Source organism: Lepidothrix coronata, unplaced genomic scaffold (assembly GCF_001604755.1).
Source record: "Lepidothrix coronata isolate B3197 unplaced genomic scaffold, Lepidothrix_coronata-1.0 Scaffold136, whole genome shotgun sequence".
NCBI lineage: Eukaryota > Metazoa > Chordata > Aves > Passeriformes > Pipridae > Lepidothrix > Lepidothrix coronata.
The window spans coordinates 772,070-792,356 of record NW_016690316.1 but is presented as its reverse complement, the minus strand read 5'-3'; the positions used below and the strand labels follow the sequence as shown (position 1 = coordinate 792,356).

Sequence of the window (20,287 nt, the reverse complement as noted above, 5' to 3'; positions counted from 1 at the left end):
GCAGAAGATGGGAAATGGGAGGTATAGGGAATGGGGAAGAAACGACACACCAAGTCACCATCTGAGTAAAGAATTTTATTGGGCAAAAGTTGAAGATAAATGTAGGAAAAAGTCAAATCCTATTATATGATAGTCACTGATAACAATCCACTCATTATTTTACTTCAACCTCTTTTACATCTAGGTATTTTAACAATGCATTTAAATACAATAAGAAATCGGGATGTGTCTGAAGCTTAAGCCAGTTAAGAGAGAATCACTTACAATGGAGGTGGGAACCACATATGAGGAATAGATGGCAGGTATGGTATTAATTAACATTTAATTATATTTTGTTTTAATCAAGTACCTAGATGATAGCTGAAATTATTCTTCCCCCTCAACCCATGGAGGCTTGCTATCCTTAGGCTTCTCAAACTAAGTAGCAAAACCCCAGAATATACTAGATGAATATTTAAGTAGTCTACTTCAAAAATACTATCATGATGCTACCTGGAAGCAGTAGCTTAAGTTTCTGGTATCTGTATTCTCCTTAGAATAGACTCCTAGAACCACTTCTTCCTATAATTTATTACAACATAAGATCTGAGGCATTTGCTATACTGTATCATAGGAAGGGTCATCCACCTAGAAAGGCCAGCCCATAAAGGGCTCATTGGTCTACTCTGTCATGCAAGCAGCTACTGTAAATTCTTCCAGGGAATTCAACGGAATGCAGCCCTCAACTCTTGAGATAGCAACATAAGTCATTTCCGACTGCAGTTCCATGGAAGGCCACGTGAAGGTGCCATGAGTCAGTTCAAGCCTAAACCGGCACCTCTTCTGAATGCAAAAGTCACTTTTCACTAAGCATTTGAAAACCTGACCCTGGAGTTTCAGAAAAATGATAAACAGATTTCCTATCTTGAACTATTGGATGGTGCCTGGTTATAGTCAATGAAGGAATAATATAGCCTGGTACACATTTAATTGAATTGATAACCTCCACAGAATTACAGATTATGCTAAATTGGAAGGGACCCATCAGGATCATCGAGTCCAAGAATCACAATACATGCCTGACAGTATTGTCCAAACACTTCCGGAACACAGACAGGTTTGGTGCTGTGACCACTTCCCTGAGGAGCCTGTTCTAGTGTCCTGGAACAGGATACTGGTTTTTTTCACCCTCTGGGTGAAAAACCTTCTCCTGATCCAACCTAAACCTCCCCCGACTCAGCTTCATGCTATTTCCTCAAGTCCTGTGACTCGTCATGAGAGTGAAGAGATCAGTACCTGCCCTTCCACTTTCCCTCATGAGGATGTTGAAGGTGGCAATGCGGTCTCCCCTCAGTCTCCATTTATCCAGGCTGAACAGACCAAGTGCCCTCAGCCACTCCTCATAAAGCTTCCTCTCCAGACCCTTCACCATCTTTGCAGCTCTCCTTTGGATGCTCTCTAGTAGCTTTTTTATATTGTGGTGCCCAAAACTGCACACAATATTCAAGGTGAGGCCACCCCAGGGCAGAGCAGGACAATCCCCTCCCTCGACCAGCTGGCCATGCTTTGCCTGATGCCCCCCAGGACAGGGCTGGCCCTCCTGGCTGCCAGGGCACCACGGACTCATATTCAACTTGCCATGAACCAGGACCCTCAGGTCCTTTTCCGCAGTGCTGCTCTCCAGCCTCTGGTTTCCCAGTCTATACACACAACCAGGGTTGCCCCATCTCAGGTGCAGAATTCGGCACTTACCCTTGTTAAACTCCATATGGTTGGTGACTGCCCGTGTCTCTAATTTGTCAAGGTCCATATTAACATCAGTCAATTGATCAGGCCAAGATATCAAGTTATCTTCCAAAGATAAAATGCATTGCTAATGCCTTACTCCAGATGCTTGATACTTTTTCCCTACAGATGAAAACACCAGAGCGGTAGTTTTCTATTGCCATTCACTTCCCATCAGGGCCCGATGTTACTTGCATGCCACGTTACTCAGTCATTGATTTAGTAACTTGAAAATAGAGCCACCATTTCACAACTGCATTCGTTTTCTGGAGTATGTATCCCAGAAAAGGAGTACAACTACTCCCCAAAGTACAAAGTTTGCCTTCTTGAAGACTAGCAATCATATAAAGTAATTTACCTGCCAAAACAGGAGCCCCCCAACCTTGAAATTACTCAATCCAAAAGATAAAAGCCAAGAACTTTGTAAAATAACATATATACAGCTTCTTAACTGCAAAGCTTCACTAATTTTTCAGCATTTTACAATTAAAATTTACAATTTTACAATTAAAATTAAGCAATGAGACTGAATTACAGTAAGAGAAAAATTCTCCACTTGTTTCTCCTTCCTTTTTTCCTAGGCTGGAACATTCAGATTACTGCACTCCAAGGGCCCTACTGCATCTGCTCTGAGTCTGGCCATTAAGCAGTACAAGAATCAGGTACTGCAGAAGTGGCCAACTGGCCATTACAGGTACTTGCTTCAAATCATAAGCTGAACACATCTTACACAACAAAGTTCCTGGATGAGCATCAAAAGGATCGGTCCACCCATTCATTACAACCTAACTGCTACTCAGGAAATCTTACCTATTCAGTCTTCTTTCTCCTGATTCCTAGAGTGTGTTTCTCCTCCCTACTTCTCAAGCACATGAAAATAGGTGTGATACTCAGTGGCACTGTTTCCCTGCTCTAGCCCAGTGATTCCAGTAACACGTGAATTCCTGGGAGCTTTCTTATTTGGGCCGAGACAAAATCCCTAATACTTAATACTACTTAGGGATCGCATGCTTCTGAATAGACAAAGGATGATACAGCAAATATAACCCTGGAAAAATCACCTCACTGCTTGCATCTGGAGGTAGGAATAAAGTAGAGGCTCTGTATTATTCAAAAAAACCCCCAGGTATTAACTCAATTTCTTCTTGGAACTTCCAAATCCTCCTCAAGATCCAGATTCTTCAAAATCCAACAAGAATTCATCGATTTAAGTTGTAGGCAATTAAACAGCTATTCCAAATACATTCTTTTTTAATGCAATGCTCCTTGACATCAAAAATAAATTATGAAGAGGTTCTTCACAAAAAGCTTCCCTCTGGACAAATCTTCAGGTCCTGCTAGAAGCCTAGTCTCTTCGGAAAGAAAGTCATCTTAACAGAGGCCAAGATCCTCAAATGGTCTTTCCTGTACCAAGCTACACTCCTGCCCAATATAAAACTGGGACCTAGAAAACAGTTCTGGTTTATCCTGGTACCCTTTTACTGGGGGGGGGGGTGGAAGAAGAGAGAAAAAATTGCTCAATACTACTGGCAAATGCTTTTATCTTTTACCTATGAAAAAGCAAAGACCAATGTGGTATGCAGAGACCAATGCGTAGGTATAAAATTTATGAAACTGCTGGACTGAAAAGCACACCACAGGTGTTAAGGGATAGCACTTTACAAGTATCAAATGTGAAATTATGTCAGAAGTTTGTGTCTGAAGGAAAAATTGACACTCTCAGTTAGATCTTCTGATTTAATTTCTGAAGTGAAATTAAAATTTCTCATTTTAAGATGGAAAACGAAATAAAGCTGGAGCATTACTCTTAATACCCACCTGTAAGAATTCAACATACAGAAGTTTTTCTCCTCTGTATTTACATTCACATTGATAGAAGTTAGAAGTTGGGAAATTTCCTTTTTTTTTTTTTTTATTTTGGACTTCAGCTTACTAGGTTGTCTTGGTCATCCAACTGCCAAGGTCAAGTCTTCAAAAGTTAATGGAGTGAACAAGGAAGCCCCTGTTCTCTATGAAGCAACAGCTCTGATTGTTGGAACAAGTTTAAGTTTTCTGTTTCCTTTCAAATGATATAAACCACAGAACGATGGAGAAGTTCAGGTTTCTTATGCAAGTACTGTTACTGAAGAGCAGAAAGAAGCATTTAGCCAAAGCAAAACCAGGCAAGCTAACCCTTACTCTTCTCACAGGAAACTGCTTCTTTGCATATACACATGCAGTGGTGGAAACAGTACTAACTGAATTTTGTTGTAGCTAAGCATCTGAAAGTCTTATTCTATTGCTGTATAAACAAAGTAGCTAACGTGAAGATTGCTGTGAAATGGGCAAGTAACATGCCATAGCCTGAAAGAAAGCTTTAGTGTAAAGCATAGGATACACAGAGACTATCATATTAACTCCTTTTACAGCCTAGATGATATCAGAGATTACATCTGCAAAGGCGGTTTATACAAGAGATCCAAAGTGAGAAGAAATGACTGAATAAAACCGTTATGATTTATGAAGGCTGCCATTACAATTTACCAGTAAGAGATTCCTTTTTCACATTATTTAGATTTGAATTTTGTTTGAGAAAGCTACTCAACAATAAAAAAGGACATTAAAAGTTGCTTTGATAAAACTATAAGAAAGCCAAGTTAATCAGTCAAGTGTAGTATTCTCAATCCAGATCTGTTTACTGAAAGGTGAAACATGAAAGACGCTATTCTTAGAGAATAAAAAGCTTCTTACTTAACTGAGGTTTTGCCAAGGCAAGGCTTGTCTATTTGCCAAATGACAGTCTTCATCAAGCTGGATTATTTCTCATTAACTCCATTTTTCTGAAGTAATAGTTACCTGCACTACATTACCTGAAAGATTGTGCTCCATTATAATCAGTAGCTCAGACTTTCTCAGGAGGAAAGTCAGAGAGTTTCAGAAAACCTCTGACAAAATCTTACAGAAAGAGAACCATTAAAGAGATTTCAGAATTGTATAATTTCATTCAGTTTCTTGTTCTCTTAACTGAGGCATTTACATATAATTTCCCTAGCATAATAGGTTCAAGGTTAAATTGCAGCACATTTAACTAGTGACAGTTGTAGTGAGTTCCTAGTCAGGAAGCATTTCAGATAGGCTTAAATGCTTTTAAGAATACCTTTATTATCTCTTTAAACTGTGCATGTTTAAATAAGACAGTGTTATGAATTCACTAGAACAGTTGAAAACTTCAAGTGAAAACTGAAGGCTAAAGTGCTCAAGATTACATAACCACACTTTGTGTACAATTTAGTAATAAACCACGTGACAGGCTGCAATAGCAAGTCAGCATTTACCAGACCAAAACTTCTGAAACCATTAGATCTAGCACTACGGTTGCTCTGTTTAATAAATGGGGTATACTACTAATGTACAAAATTACTTCCTTATGTCTCTTCAAGAGTGGGAGAAAAAGGAAGCGAGGCAGTAAGTTTTTAAGTACTGCATGATCCAATAACAGGCCCTCGGTAATCAGACAACTCCAAACCTACATATTCATGAGGTTTTCAGATCAGATACTGCTTCAGTGAAGCAAACTGACACCTCTGTAAAGTCAGCTAAATAAAATTCTGTAACAAGCTAACAGAATAAGGCCCAAAGAAAAGCAGTTTATTTCTAAGCTCAATGAAGTATCTTCGTCACTACTGTGATGCATCTAAACAAAGTTAAGCCAATAAGCAGTTGTATTAACATAATTAATTACATACCTCACAAGTGCTGAGGATTGCATACCTGAGTAGACATGTCCTATCCTCCTCCTAAGAACACTGAACAGTTCATTTGATAAAAAAGCAGAACTGGCCATGAAATTCTGATCACAACAAGCCAGGTAGGCCATCTTGAATAAAGACTCTGGAAACCACTGTTCTGAGCTACAGCACTTCAACTCACGTCCAAGTATTTATTTTGCTATCATGTAACAAATACTTCAAACCGCTTTCTCAGAAAGAAGGCTGCATTTTTGATAAAACGAGCAGCAGATCTGATCCGGTGTATTAAAGTTATATTCCACTACTACTTACAGACAAGCCCTGACACAAAGCTCCCCACTTTGTGTGCAGCCTGTGAAACACAACAGACTGATGTCAAGCTTGCTGATGAGCACAAGGGAAGCTACAGCAAAATTAGTATTTCCCCAAGAACCGAGTCTTGCGTTCTAGTCCTCAATTTGCCTCTAGCTGTCCCAATTCAGAAAGATATTAAAGAGATACATAAAATTGGAACCCTAATGACACCTGCTTTTGCTTCCCTGAGACCATATAAACTTCTTTAAATATGAGGGAGAAAAGAGAGAGGGGGGGAATAAAATGAGGTATGGGTTTACTACTAAATGTTGCATACACTGATAGTGATAGGTGCAGCAATACAAATATCAGGGGAAAGTTTAGCAATATTATGCCAAAGAGTTAGGTTATTATAGAAAATTCATTGATACCACCTGGTAACTGTCACTTAATTTCTACCTCATATCACATTTTAGTACTTTGAGAGCACAAAAGCGAGAGTACTATTATGGTATCAAATATAGGATACCTTTAAAACAGGCAAAATAGAGTAGGAACTGTCAATTCAGAAAATACACCATGAATTACATGTCCAAAATCTTTAGATGTGCTCTAGAAAAAGGAAACTGCTTCCTTCCATTATCTGGTAATTATATGTGATATCAGGTTACACCTGATATGTACTTAACAGATAACTGGGTTCAGGAGTATACCCATGGAATTTCTGTTACACGTTAAAGAAAATGACTTTCCCCCTCCCCTTCAAACTTCTCTGTACTTTTTTCTTTTTTTTAAATATGACATTGTCCTCACACAAAATATCCCAGTAACAGTCCTTGGTTAGCACAGTCCTCTGTAACTAACAGTAGAGAAGTGTTCCCCCTTCTTACCCATAAGATCAAATGCCACATAAAATTCCTTCACCCTTCCTAGAAGCATATTAAGAATTAAAACCAAAACACCTCACATCAAGAATAACACAGAAGTCAAGAAGAAGAACAAGCTTTTTTCATTAAAGAAAGTGGAACATTTTCACTTAAGGCAAATTGCTCAGGACCTTCCCCAATTGAATTCTGCTTTCAATATTAGGTCAACCTTGCCTTGGGGTACTCCCAAGGTGCCTTCCAATCTAAATTCCTTAATGATCATTACAGAACTTACTCCCAACCCAAGCAGCCGATTATAAAAGTCAACTTTCGGCACAAATCATTGGGAACTTCAGTAGAAGATGCACAGCTTAAGATGAGAAAGACTCAAAAATGTGTAGAAAACACACTCTAAAACTGCAAGCTGGGCATAGAAAGTAAGCTAAAAACCAAGGAGGACTGGTTTACACCTTCACAGGAACAGTGCTGAAGTCACTATAGAAGTAAAGGAAGAATGGCTGATGCTCACAAATTCTTCAACCCAGATGGAAAGTTTTACAAAAAATAGGAGCACACTTTTTGTTTCACTTCTGTTACAGCAACGCCTTTGTCAAGTAGCTAGATAAACCATCACACATGAAACAGTTGAGTTGGGAACAAAGTGCAGAGCATCTACTTTTTAACCACAGCATAGAGTGGTTACTTTATTTTTAAGTGTATTTTATGTCCTTTAATAGTATTCACAACTATAATCAATTTTACTTTTTACCTTCTATGTGTAGTCAGTGTTTTCCAAACACATGAAGCTTTTACTTCACAGAAAACACTTTTTCAGCTGTTCTAAAGCTACAAAAGCCATCAGGAAGTGCTATCACAAAACCTTCTTATAAAACAAGTTGCAGATGCTCTTTAAAAGCACATTTAAACACTGCATTCTTAAAATTCTATATTAAAGGTGATCACTTCATAACTCTATAAAGGGAAACACAGGAAACAAACTATTGTTTCATCTATTCATGCCAAACAAGAGTCTTCTATTTAAGTCACCATTTAATAAAATGTAATTAGAGATCTTCTCCATGTTTTAAACAAATCTTACAAGGCTCAAATACCCTTCTCCTAGTTCAACTACAATTTAAGCCTTGCAGCTGTTTTTGTGGGTCTTTTTTATAGCAGTAATCTTGTTAAACTAGTTTCAGCTAATATATAAATATATTCCGGATAACTTTATACTCATGTTCTGTGCAAGTAACTAAATGGGGCAAAAAATATTCTACACAGTATCAAAGTGTGTTGGGAAGACCCTCAGGTGATCACTTTGAATATGCAAAACGTAACAGATCACAACACTTACTTTTCATAGACCAGTTCCTCATCCGTACAAAAGTAGTGGGTATTTACGGTACTTTTCGGTTTATTTCGTAAAGTAGCGAAGTACAACCGATCTGAAAGACAGATTAGGGCAGAGCGTCGGTCGGTGCGGGCAGATGCCCCGCCGGCTTCCCGGGGCACGCCTGTCACCCCGGGGCACGCCTGTCACCCCGCGGCCCGGGGCGGAAGAGGCTCCGCCGCTCCTTTTTCTGCTGCGTGAGCGGCGGCGGGAGCGCCCGGACCGCTCCGCCCGCGGGCCCTGCCCTGCAGGGCCCCCCCGGGCACCTTCGGGAGCGGCCCCGCGGGCGGGGGAGGCTCTGACCCCGGGCACAGCCGCACACAGCAACAGGTGCCGGCCCCGCGCCCTCCCCGCCGGGGGAGCGGGGGCAGGACCCGCCGAGGTGCCCCCGCGGCAACCGGGGGCAGGCAGCCCGCCGAGCCCGCCAGGAAAAGGGGCCGAGCACGCAGCAAAGCCGGGGCAGGGAGGCGGGAAAAGCCAGCGGGGTTCCTCTCTGAGGGAAGCCTCGGGACCCCCGCGGGCAGGGGACGGGGCGGCTCCCGTCCCACTCTCACCTTTCACGAACTCCGAGGCTCCCCCCAGCACTTCGGAGGCAGCCGCCGGCGGCTCCATCTTAAACAGGGCGCGGAGCAGCGAGGCGCGGGGCGGCTCCGAGCTCATGGCGCTCTCGGGCAGCGCCGGCGGGGCCGGGGCGCGCTCGCTGGGACCCGACCCGCTGCCCGGAGGGGCCGCCCGCCGGGGCCCACGGTGCTGCGAGCGCGGCGGCCGCAGCCCGCATAGGAGCGGGAGCGGAGCCGAGAACGAGCCTCGGGACACGGCGGGCGAGCGCCCACAAGGACTCCAGCTCCACCCCGCCCCCAGCCGGGAGACGCCCCCGAATAAAGCGGCAGCGGGCGGTTACCAAGCGACCGGCGGCGCTCTGGCAACCGCGTTACGGAGCCTTTGTCTCGCCCGGCCCAGGGCTGACGCTGAGAGTGACCGGCCCCCCCGCGCTCGCCCCCCGGCCCGGCAGCGCCCCTGCTCCGCCAGGCAGCGCCTCTGCGCCCGGCGCGGCCCCGCCTCCGCCCCGCCTGCCCTGCCGCCCACCGCCCGGGCAGCGCCGCCGCGCCCCGCTGAGCTGCTCGCTGCCTTTCCCCGCCCGGGGGCGGCCCGTGGCACAGGGCCCCGCGGGGACAGGGCGGGTGCCGAGGTGCAGCTCGGCGGGGAGCGGCGCTGGGCCGGAGCGGCGCCTCAGCAGCTCGGGCGGGCTCCGGCCGGGGGCGGGCGGGCGGCCGAAGCGGCTCTGGGGGAGCCGAGCACGGGCAACCGCGCAGCTCTCGCTGCCCTACCTGGGGCACCACTCACCGTGACAGACAAGCCCGCTCGCCAATCAAGGCCCGCCCTTCTGCGCCTCCAGCCAATGAGCGAGCGCTGCTCGGGGAAGCGCCCCGCCCACGGCCGCCCGCGGGCCGGGGTTTGTGCTGCTCCTGAGGCGGGGGCCGGGCCGGGCGGGGCAGAGCGGGGGGCAGCGGGGCTCGGAAAGGCGCTTGCGGATGGAAAGCGCTCTGCTAACGCGCTGGCTCGAGCTGTGGGCGCGTTCTTCTGCCACCCTCCTCTTTAGAAAGAATTGGTAAGTGCCAAACAAGGCAGACAGTCCGTCTCATATTTACAACGAAAGCAAAAAGTTGCAAAGAAGAGAGAACTCGAGGAGGGAAAAAAAAAAAAAAAAGAGAGAAAAAGAGTTATTCTTCGCCCAAACACCCCCGCCCGCCCCTTGAAACACCTTAAAAAGATGTTGTAATACAAAGCCATATGCAGCCCTGAGGTTGACATTATTATCACCATCTTTCCCAAACACTATAAATAACCTACTGTAACTACCAGTTCAGATAATTAATCCCAGTGTGTCTGCAAATGAGACTAAACATGAGTGTGCAACACTTCTCACTCCTCAGTTTTTATTCTAGTGTCATAAGCACTGGATAATCTTTAAAGCTTTACAAATAAGGTGAAGTACTACACAAAACACTTCACTAGTGCAACTTGTTGTGTAAGTTGCTTATTTATTTTTTGTCTTGGTTCTAATAATTTATACCTGTGTTCTTACATTGCTTTATTTTTTTTTTAAAGTTCCAGAGCTAATATTCCTAAATATGAATTTGTTTGGACCTGATCCTGTGAACCTAATCAGAAATACCATTCTCAGTACTGTTCCGTACAAGATGCTTACATGAATGAAACTATAGCTGTAACGGCACATTAAATAAAGGTTGTTGGTGGAAGGTATTTACTTTTCATGGAAATCAATGGGTTTATTTTTCCTTATATAGGAAAGTCCTTTCTATACGACTTTCACTTGTATTTAACACTTAATTAATTTTTTTTTTTTTTACTTACAGGCAATTGTCTAAGGGGTACCATAGCCTTACCTGTAAGAAAAGGGGTAGTAAGGTATTATCTCCAGAACCATAGTTTTTATAACACCCTTTTTGACTCAAACTTTCACTACAGTTCCAGGTAACATTTCTAAGTCTATGCTGCACTTAAGGGGAGTTTGAATGAGCATACTCAAAACAGTCTTAAGAATACTTTCTTTGGCAACAGAAGCAAAGATGGAGCAGTGGAACCATCTGCTATCTGGAATCCAGAATCCTTAGAAACTATTTGTGTTGAAGCCTATTATTTGTAAACCCATCTAGCTGGACGCTGAATCTAGGAACTGAAGAAACTGAAGCCCTGCTGTCAAATGTTTGCATACTGCTTATACACCTTTTGCAAAACTACAAATACTATTTTCATTGCATAGAAGTTCTCATTTGTGGCAATTAGCAACAGCCTTTGTAAGCATTGGAAATATTTAAACTGATCTTTCTTTTCTTCCCTGTAAAAATATGTACAGAATAACCAAGTTTTTTCAATTTCAGTATTGCATCTTGTAATTTTTACTATGATAATTTAACTAATTCTTCCTTGTAAAATCCTAGCTTTAAGAATGTTTTCAACCAGTACAACTTTTTATAATCAATTCTAATTACTCGTTTTAACATTTGATATCAATATCAAGGCTACAGTGACATCTTGTGGCATTTTTTGGTAAAGAAGCAATTTTCTTGTAGTCCTGTTACAGTATTTGAACACTAATATCCTGACTTTTTCAACTAGGATTTATCTTTCAGGTATTTTAAAACCCTATGTTGCATAAGCACTAATTTCTACAGAACATTCAGAGGTGGTGATGAATCTGTTTAGACTCCAAAATATTTACAAATGACATCTAAGTAATAACTTAGAAGAAATAATCACATGCATATTATTATGTTTTTCACTAAAGAATCCCAAAGCACTTTTATAATCACCAAAGGATAAAAATCAGCCTTTAAAAAATAAGCAAACAAAACCCTTTTGGTTCCCAAACAAAATGAATTATGACTGGAGCTGAAGTCCTACCTTTGAATTTTCTTTCCTATCTAAGACTAACTGCTTAAGGCTGTGTCTTTTTGATGTCTTTTCTTCCCACACAAGTGGGCTTTACCTAAATTAAATGAGTATGTGGCAACAAGTACACGTTTTTTAAAAAAAGAAATCTTGGTGCTGCTCATCTGTATGCAAACTGTGAGCTTACTTTAGACATCTTAACACTGAAAATTTTGGTAAATAATCTGAAAATCATCACAAATCTGCTTTCTGTATTTTATTTGACAATGGTACAAATTAAATTTAACAATATCATTAAAAGCTTGTTCTATTAATTTTTCACTGATACAGAAGAACAAAAAAAACCCAGAACAAATCAAAACAACTCCTTCCATCCAACACAGAGCCCAATACTAAGATTTGGCTGAGCTGACAGTTTGTTTCACATTTTAAAAATAAGATAAACAACAACTGTGAGTCTTCACAATTCTAGCTGATACTGCACAGAACAGAAATTACGGAAGACCAGTAAGTAAATGAAATACAGTAAACTACAACTGGGAAAGTTGCATTTCTGGAAAGATGATAGACCTGTTTGTATACTACTAAGCACTACAACACAATAATTAAAAACTACTTTTCACTATTACAACAAAATTAAGCAGACTTTACAGTGCCATGTAAAGATTTTGCCCTTTAAGTCTTACAAAAGTACTAGGAAGACTTCACTGAACAGAAATCAAATCCTTTAGCACTCATAGAACACGGCAAAAGAATCCTCTGTTCCCCCAAAGACTCACACCCTGCTGTAAAAAACTTGTCACATTCTTCAATCACTTTTTGTTCAGCTAATGTATTACAAAAAAATGATAAAATTATACATTTTTTGTGCAGATGCTATTTGTTTACCAGGTATTAGCTCTTATTGGTTGCCCACAGATACCTTTGAACTTATACTAAGAATCAATTAAAAGCTGATGCAGATGAAACTAAATCTGCTTTGGATGCCAAATCTGATTCTGTGGTCCAGGAAAATCACTGTCTTTTGTTCTTTCTTCCATACCATAAAAAAAAAAAAAAACACAACAAAAAAAAACAAAACAAAAAAACCACCAACCATTCTGCAACTGCAATGCAAAAGGTTTGTCCTGTCTATGTTAACACAAGGTTTCCAGAACTACAGAGCCCCGGTTTAACAAAAGCTATTGACAGCAGCTCTGTTTCTTGCTACAAATGAAGCCAGGGAATTCAGAGACTGATAACAGTCCATCCCTGTTAAATATTACTGTAGTGTAAAATACTTTTTTTTCCTAATGCTTTACCCATTCATTGCACATTTTAATTCTGTTGTCATAGTCACCAAAACCAGAGAAGGAACTAGAAAGTAAATACGCATTGAAAGAGTAGTTAAAAAAAACAACAGATCTGTACAATTACAAAATGTACACTGTAATAAATGTAGAACAGCTTGCTTTTACTAGGAATTGTAAATAAGACATTTTTAACAAGTGAGGATTTTCCTGGGCACATTTTTGTATCAATGTAAATGCAAAATATCAAAATAAAACTATGTACTAAAGAGAGTATTAATAAATAATATCCCGTCCATTTCTTTGACTGCTTATGTAAGTGTCATATTTCATGTATTCATGTTTCTTACATTTCCAACTGCTAGGATTTACCTTTCAGCTGCTTGCAGTGTTTCAGCAACTCTAGGCAAATCAATAATAGGAAAAAAAGCCACATCACAGATCATTTTCCACTATCTCAGCAGGAATAGATATGGTAGGCAATGGTTTTAGGACTATCTGAGATTAAGGTGAGGTACTCTTCTTGCTTTCATAGCAGCTTCAGAACATCTCAGGACACCGAACAGCTTATATACAAACTTCAAAGGGGTTTTGTACAGGAGTGTAGAAGCCTGGCCAGCAGTTCACTGTAGCTCTTCTACAGTTTCACTGGGAACAGAAGGAGGTGAGGAGAGGGAAAGCAAGGAAGCATCTCAACATATAACCGTCAAAAATATGCCTGGGTCTCATTAGACTAGATACGTTTATTCAAGAAAAAAAAATCAAAATGTGAGATCTGAAGGGTGGGAGTGCATTTTTGACTGCATGTTTCTAAAGAATTGGCCTAATAATTATAGTAGCTTTTCAGATTTTAAGGAGAGAGGATGATTTTATCACAGCTAAACATTGTTATATATTAAGTTTTAGAAAACTTACCTTGGTGAATTAGTTAGAAAGGAAAAAAAAAAACCACATAAAAAGCCCAAAAGCCCAATGGAGAAAAATCAGAGGCTACACAGAGGGATGGCCAAGATGCAGTAATTACACCTTATTCTCTCCTTGAACTCAGTGGAGTTTACTGAGTACAGTTTAACATTTAACACCTTAAATTCATTGGCTTACATTTTATTTTTGTGATTTGCATAATTAGGAAAACCGAACTGAGAAATCATGATATTAGAATATTTTAAGGGCATGCCATCATAAATATTAACCAGTTTATTTACACAGTAGGATCTCTGTAACAAATGCTCTGCTCGGTGCCACATTCCTGAATAGCCACTGTTAGTGTCTTTTTCTAAATTTCTTATATCAACAGGCTTCACAAACACTCCTGAAGGCTTTCCAGTATGCTTGGCTACCAGAAAATTCATGGCAATATCATCACAATTTTGAGTTTCATCTATTAAGGCGTAAACTGCTTCTGGCTGTCGTTGAAAGTCTTCTAAATATCCACTGTGAAAAAATGCTGCACCAATAAGAACCATAGAATACTGATCTCCATTTCCAAATCCAGGGTTCTGCAATTCAAAGCTACCATAACTGTATACGCCTGAAGGAGTAGAAATGTGCTTTCTAGGAACAAATCCCACTATATGCTCTGGAAATTGCTGAAAGAAAAAAGAAATTTTAAAAAAATCAAAGTGAACCCCACACTGTGAAATGTGTGTTAAGTACATTCATAAGAGAGATTTATGCATTTTTTAAATGAGAGGAGCACAAGATTATTGCCAGGAAAAAATTAAATTGTTGACATATGGTTCTTTGATCTGCATAAATGTTGCAATTAAATACAGTTTCACAAAACTGACACAGTATGCCTCGTTCCACATCAGGCAGTGCCAAGAAACATCTTTCCACAAATTGCAGCTGTGCATTTGGCACTGAAAATAACTTTACAGACATTTTATCTTGTTTTGCAAAGCGTAACACTTTTGTTTAACAAACTACTCTACTACAATAAATGTAAATAAATTCAGCAGTTAGCACCTTCATGTTTTTGTAAGTAAGAGTTACAATTTTAAAGTTATAGATTACAGGTACGGCTACTACAGAAGATTATTTTTGTAATTTCTACTATTCAAGACTTCAGTCCTTCCAAAATCTAACTTTACAGCTAGAGAACCAATGGTCAAACATTATGATACAGTATTACTTCAAATAAACCCATTAATCTCAATTGTAAGTCACAAATACTGCCGGCCAAGATGCAAAACATTACCTGCCAAACAGAAAAGGCAAAAGCAAGGTCATGAGCACTGACTAGAGTGTCATCATCCATCATTAAAACAGCTGAAGGGAGGAAAAAAAAAAGAAAAACTTTCAATTTATCAAAAGATTAAATACATGAGCATAGTACGCAGCACAGTATTTGACAAATTAAATGTGAAATTTCTATAACCATTAAACTGAATTAAAACTCCCTGAAAGTAGATTGAGAAAATACAACTAAATTTCAAAGCTAAAGCAAGGTTGCAGCTTTGTGGTAGCTGGAAGCAAACCTAAGTTTTAGATTATTTGCCAGGCTGGAACAAAACCCAGCAACTTTTGATCATCTGTAGTACAGCTGGAGAGATATGTGTTGGAAAACTTGGGAGTGTTTGGCAAAGCAGCTTAAAATTCTACTAATCTTGTGTAAAGATACAACTAAAATAGAGTTAGATACCTTTCTTTAGCATGTGAGCCTTATAAAGGATTCTTAGAGTAAAATTTTACTCATCTCCTCACTACTTGAAAGTTCTAAGTAAGCAAGTTAAATAAATTGCACAGGCAACATTCAATATGATTAACTATAGAAGAAAGACTCTTTGCCTTGAATTTTAGACAAAAGACTATCAGGAAGTGGAAAAGGAAGGATATTCTTGGAACTCCAGATGCATTAAAGCTTTTTAAATTTACAGTAGGCACAATTCCTAGTATGGCCAGTCTTCGCGAGCGAAGATTTGGGAAAGGTCATTAACCCTTCGAGCCTGCGCAGTGGATTTTTTAGGTGAGACACAGCGTGCGCTGAACTGAGCCCACCCTTTAATCCTGAGGTTCATCTGCCGGGGCTGAGCAAGCTTGGACAGTGGCAGTGAGGGTCTCAGGACCTTCAGGACGTAGGTTTGTTTAGAGTGACCTTCTCTTAGATGGATTGCCTTACAGGGCTGACGAGCTCCATCTGCCCGGGGGGCTGGGAATCGAACCCGGGTCGCAGCAGTGAAAGTGCTGCACCCTAACCACTAGGCACAAATCCTATTACAGTAAATAAAACACTTGGGAAGTTGAAGTTTCTAATGTCTTCCTAGAAATCGTGGGTTTGGAGTAGCAAGGCATGTTAGGAAGGGGGCAGTAAATAGAATTACCTTTACTAATCATGAGTAAGGTCAGGTCTGTAATGCAACATATGGGGTTTTTTTCCACTTGAAACAAACAGGACTTATTGTTGTACACCTCCTGGAAAGAGCTTAGGAAGAATATTTAGATGAATAGCCAAAAGACTGGGGAAAATACTCTTAAAAGGGATGCATAATTTGAGATAAAAAGCCAGACAGCTAGGGAGGGAGGTTTCTCAGAAGAGCAGAACATGCTTGAGAACTCAGTCTTAAAGGAATGGATTAAATCAAGTCTTTACCAGATGACTTAAGTCCAGATTAGTGCACGCACTCAACAAATACATGCATTATGAATTTCAGTTTATGCTACAAAAGGAAGAGAGGCTGAACTACCTATGTCTGCCTGACAAAGGAAATGGGGAACAGTTGCAAAAGCCCATGTAATACTTTGACATCCCTCTTCTTTTTCCTTACTCTTCACTGACAGCCTGTTGGTGGTATGCATCTGATATCAGAACATCGTTTTCCTCTATACTACCCACATTCTAAGTGACCCAGCACATCCACGGATTTATTACATAGTATAACTCAAACCATCTCTCTATTAGCATTCAGATTTTAAGCATGAAAATAATATCAGTAGTAGTGATATGAACTGCTGATTACCTTTTGTTTCCAGCTCAGGGAAATTCTGCAGCCTGTTTCTCATGCGATTTACACTTTGAACTTTAAAGACAACAGGGACAGGATGAGGCCCCAAGGAATTCCACATCTCCTCTGGTGTCTTCTCACCAATGTTGTTCCACACAACAATTACTTTATGTAGGTTGCGGATGGCTTGATAATGATTTAAGAGCTTTAGCAGTAAGTCAGTTCTATTATATGTCTGCATAATAAGAGTAAATGAATCCAAGGCAGACTGACTCTGGGGTTTTGGTTCCCTTCTCAAATTGGGCAATTTGTCATCTTTGATGTTGGGAAGCAAAGCTGTTAAAGCACCTGCCACAAGAAGTAAGACGATGATCACCACAGAGGTGAAGCGGAGTAGGCGGATTCCCATAACTCTTCCTGGAAGCTTACAGAAGTGAAAATACCTTCAAAACAAGTAACAAGAAAGGAAAAGTCATTAAATCCATGTTAATGAGCAGAACTTCCACAATATTAAGCAGATTTTGGTTCAAGTAAATAAATAAGGAGGATTTTAGGATTTTGGCCAATTACTGTCAAGACAGATACTTCTGGTACTCTGTTTCTATGTTTACTTGCTTTTCACCTTTTTTTTTGTTAACTTTGAATTTCATTTCTTTGTGAAAATTAATCCAGAATAATTCTTCAGATTGTTCATTGTTTCTTATTTTCTCAGTACTGTGTTTTTGACTGAACATAGATATATTTCATCAAACCTATCCAGCTGAAATTAGAAAGCAAATTTGTACTGATTCAGTATTTTTCAGCACTGCAGTAGCTCTACTTTAGCTGGGAAGCAAAAGGGAGAGAAGATGCTTCCTCAAGAGCTCCTCATACAGCTTCCCCTCAAGGCCCTTCACCATCTTTGTAGGTCTCCTTCGGATGCTCTCTAATAGCTTTATATCCCTCTTTTATTGTCTTCTTACATTAATTCTTATATTCATATATAGCTGCACGGGACCACCTGGAGGTGAGGCCGCCCCAGTGCAGAGCAGAGCAGGACAATCCCCTCCCTCAATCGTCTGGCCATGCTTTGCCTGATGCCCCCCAGGACAGGGTTGGCCCTCCTGGCTGCCAGGGCACTGCTGACTCATGTTGAACTTGCCAGCGACCAGGACCCTCAGGTCCCTTTCCATGGCACTGCTTTCCAGCCTCTGATTCCCCAGTCTTATATCCAGGGTTGCCCTGTCCCAGCTGCAGAATCCAGCACTTCTATTTGTTAAACTTCATACAGTTTCCTTTTCTCCTCCTTTACTTGTAAGATTAGTACGAATTGAATGCAAGATAAATGCTCTAAGCTTGCTACTAAGTAGTTACTCATCTATACATATTACTCATGTTAGTAATTTCTAGGTTTTCAGCAGGGAATTCTGATCAAATTCAGTGATCAGGACAGCTGAACAATTGCTATTTGAGAGTGTTTTTTCACTGATTTTTTAATCCTTCTTTTCCAAAGTGCAAATACCATGCTTGAAAATGTGAATGTAAATTATTTTAATCTAAAAAGCCTCGCGACTCACCTCATTGTTGCCAAGTAGGATCGTTTTTTCCCCCCTTCTTCTTATAGGGCAGTTGTTTGTGATCTTTAAATCTGTTGGAAATTAAAGGGACTCTATAATTGAAGATCAACAATTATCTACATGCTACCCAGCATTCTTTTACAAATAAAAGTTCCTCTCTATTATTGACTGATATATGCATTCATGGCAATTATCCCATCCTTTTTCCTATTGCTCAGTTGAATTGTCTCTGCCTGTCAATGAACACTCCAGAAAGAAGTTATTACACCAGATGGTCAAAAAGAAAAGAACAGCATGTTTCTCTACTCGCAAAATTATCGCCTTGTGCCAGTGCAATGTCTGTGTGTTCCATCCTTAAGTTCAACTACAGAGATATAAGGAGTTCTCCAGAACCTCACCAGCTGTTGCTTTGTTCACCAGGCACCACTAAAATATATATTTGGCTACCACAGTCAGGCAAGTACTCCCAATGAAGTTATTTTATTTTATAGCTCATCCCCTTCATGTTCTCCTTCCACTGAGCTAACGAGTTACATCAGGGATTTAAGACACAGAATTTTGTTCTTCCCATCTGGTTTGGCAGCTTGGAAAATATAAGTGTGAGCACATAAAGGAAGGATGTACAAGATCCTTCCTTTTGCAGGACAGCAGAAGAAACTTGTGTCTGTTAAGGCTCTTAGATTGTGGGAGGGATTTTATTCCTTTAAAACTAGAAAGAGTCTTTAATTTTGATTTAGGAAAAGTACTGTGAAAGTTCAGAGAACAAGAATTTGCTGAATTTGTTGAATAATTGAACCAATGTGAAATTTCATAGGAGAAATTTGTTTGAGCTATATAAACTTGCTTCTTAAAAATACAGATTTGCCAATTTGTGTGTATAACAATCAGAATATGTCCACGTATACAGGTCTTCCCAAATCTGAGTTCCAATTTTACCACTGTTTTGTGAGGAGAGGTCACTGAAACTATTTCCAGAAGCTAATCACTTGTTTTGGTTGCCTAATTTTATAGGTTTAAACAATCACATCTGATTTCTAAAAATTATTAGCAGGAGTTGCTACTCAGCATTTATGAGGTCCACTGTATCCTCATCGTATGTGCTTTTGAAAACCTTAGATCCTCTTTCCCCAGTTTGCAACCTAGTTGCAACAATACTTACCACTACTACTGTAACGATAAATTAAAATTTAAAAGCATACAATATTGTTTGCTGTTTATGAAGCTTCCTTGCTTATAACACATTCTAGTGTTTACAACATGTAGTGACAAGCAGGGATTATATTATTATACAGTCCCTAATTAAAATAAGTGCCTATTTAGATTTTTTAGAATTAGCATCAGGGCACTTTCTGATATGCCGTGAAAGCGCAGATCGGTTATGCCAGTTAAATTATGAAACTGCAATGCAGGATTGACCGCTTTTAAGAAACCGTACAGTACTCCCTGTACACAGCACAAAATAAAAATGACGAAAATAAAACCCCGCTGTCAAAACCCAGTGTCTTAATCCTCGTTCCGAGGAAAGGATTTCTCGAGCGGGTGCCCCTCCTTTGGCGGGCAGCACCCCGTTAGCAGCACCCCGCAGCACTTCGGTGCGGCCCGGCAGCACCGCAGCATCAGCATCTCCCGCCCCGCCCCGCGGCTTCGCTCACGTTGCGCTTCCTCCGGCCGGGCGGTGCTCCCGAGGCGGCACCGGCAGGGCAGGGCAGGGCAGGGCAGGGCAGGGCGGAGGATCAGAGGTGCCGGCCCGGCCCCACCGCCCGCACAAGCCCCTCCGGTGACTCAGGGGCGGCCCCGCGGCAGCGCCGCTTCCTGCGGGGCGTCCCCGCGCTTCCTCCCGGCAGGCTCCGCGCCGCACGGCGGGTCCCCGAGCCCCGGCGGTCACACGCGGGGCGCGCCGCGCCCCCGCCCCGCGCCGAGCGCCGCCGCGACAGCTGGGCCGGGAGCGCCCGGCATCGCCAGCGGAACGCGCGCGAGCGGCTGGCACGGCGCGGGGCGGACCAGGGCTCCCGCCCCGGGCACGTTGTGTGTCCCCAGCGGGC

At 41.4% G+C, this 20,287-nt stretch overlaps 2 protein-coding genes across 8 annotated transcripts in view; both read right to left on the bottom strand.

Annotated features, from left to right (window-relative positions):
• CDC14A (cell division cycle 14A) overlaps nt 1-8,708 on the bottom strand; it is a 56,087-nt gene extending 47,379 nt beyond the window's left edge. For all 6 annotated transcript variants that reach the window (XM_017827232.1, XM_017827235.1, XM_017827237.1 and 3 more), the window contains exons 1-2: nt 8,597-8,708; nt 8,007-8,097 (exon numbers count right to left, since the gene is read on the bottom strand). In XM_017827232.1, the coding sequence (XP_017682721.1) occupies nt 8,007-8,097; nt 8,597-8,702 (197 nt within the window). In that variant the 5' untranslated portion in view covers nt 8,703-8,708. The remainder of the gene's footprint in view (nt 1-8,006; nt 8,098-8,596) is intronic.
• A 2,989-nt stretch (nt 8,709-11,697) lies between these two features.
• Nucleotides 11,698-20,065, bottom strand: EXTL2 (exostosin like glycosyltransferase 2). 2 transcript variants are annotated; one of them, XR_001876810.1, is made up of 6 exons: nt 19,898-20,065; nt 18,246-18,316; nt 16,705-17,132; nt 16,069-16,169; nt 14,946-15,016; nt 14,302-14,334 (listed from the first exon to the last, which is right to left on the bottom strand). XR_001876810.1 is itself a non-coding variant. In XM_017827256.1 (5 exons), the coding sequence occupies exons 2-5, from the start codon at nt 18,248-18,250 to the stop codon at nt 13,843-13,845; spliced, it is 996 nt and encodes a 331-aa protein (XP_017682745.1). In that variant the 5' UTR covers nt 18,251-18,316; nt 19,898-20,061; the 3' UTR covers nt 11,698-13,842. The 2 variants fall into 2 exon arrangements, 1 of the variants encoding a protein (XP_017682745.1); XM_017827256.1 differs by lacking the exon at nt 16,069-16,169 and having other exon boundaries at nt 11,698-14,334; nt 19,898-20,061.
• Nucleotides 20,066-20,287: the final 222 nt, after the last annotated feature.

Coding starts and splice junctions, on each gene's coding strand:
- EXTL2 (XM_017827256.1), bottom strand. Junction 15,017..16,704: donor CCCTGAGCTGGAAACAAAAG/GTAATCAGCAGT, acceptor TCCTCCCTTCAG/CTGTTTTAATGATGGATGAT. Junction 14,335..14,945: donor TTGCCTTTTCTGTTTGGCAG/GTAATGTTTTGC, acceptor TTTTTCTTTCAG/CAATTTCCAGAGCATATAGT.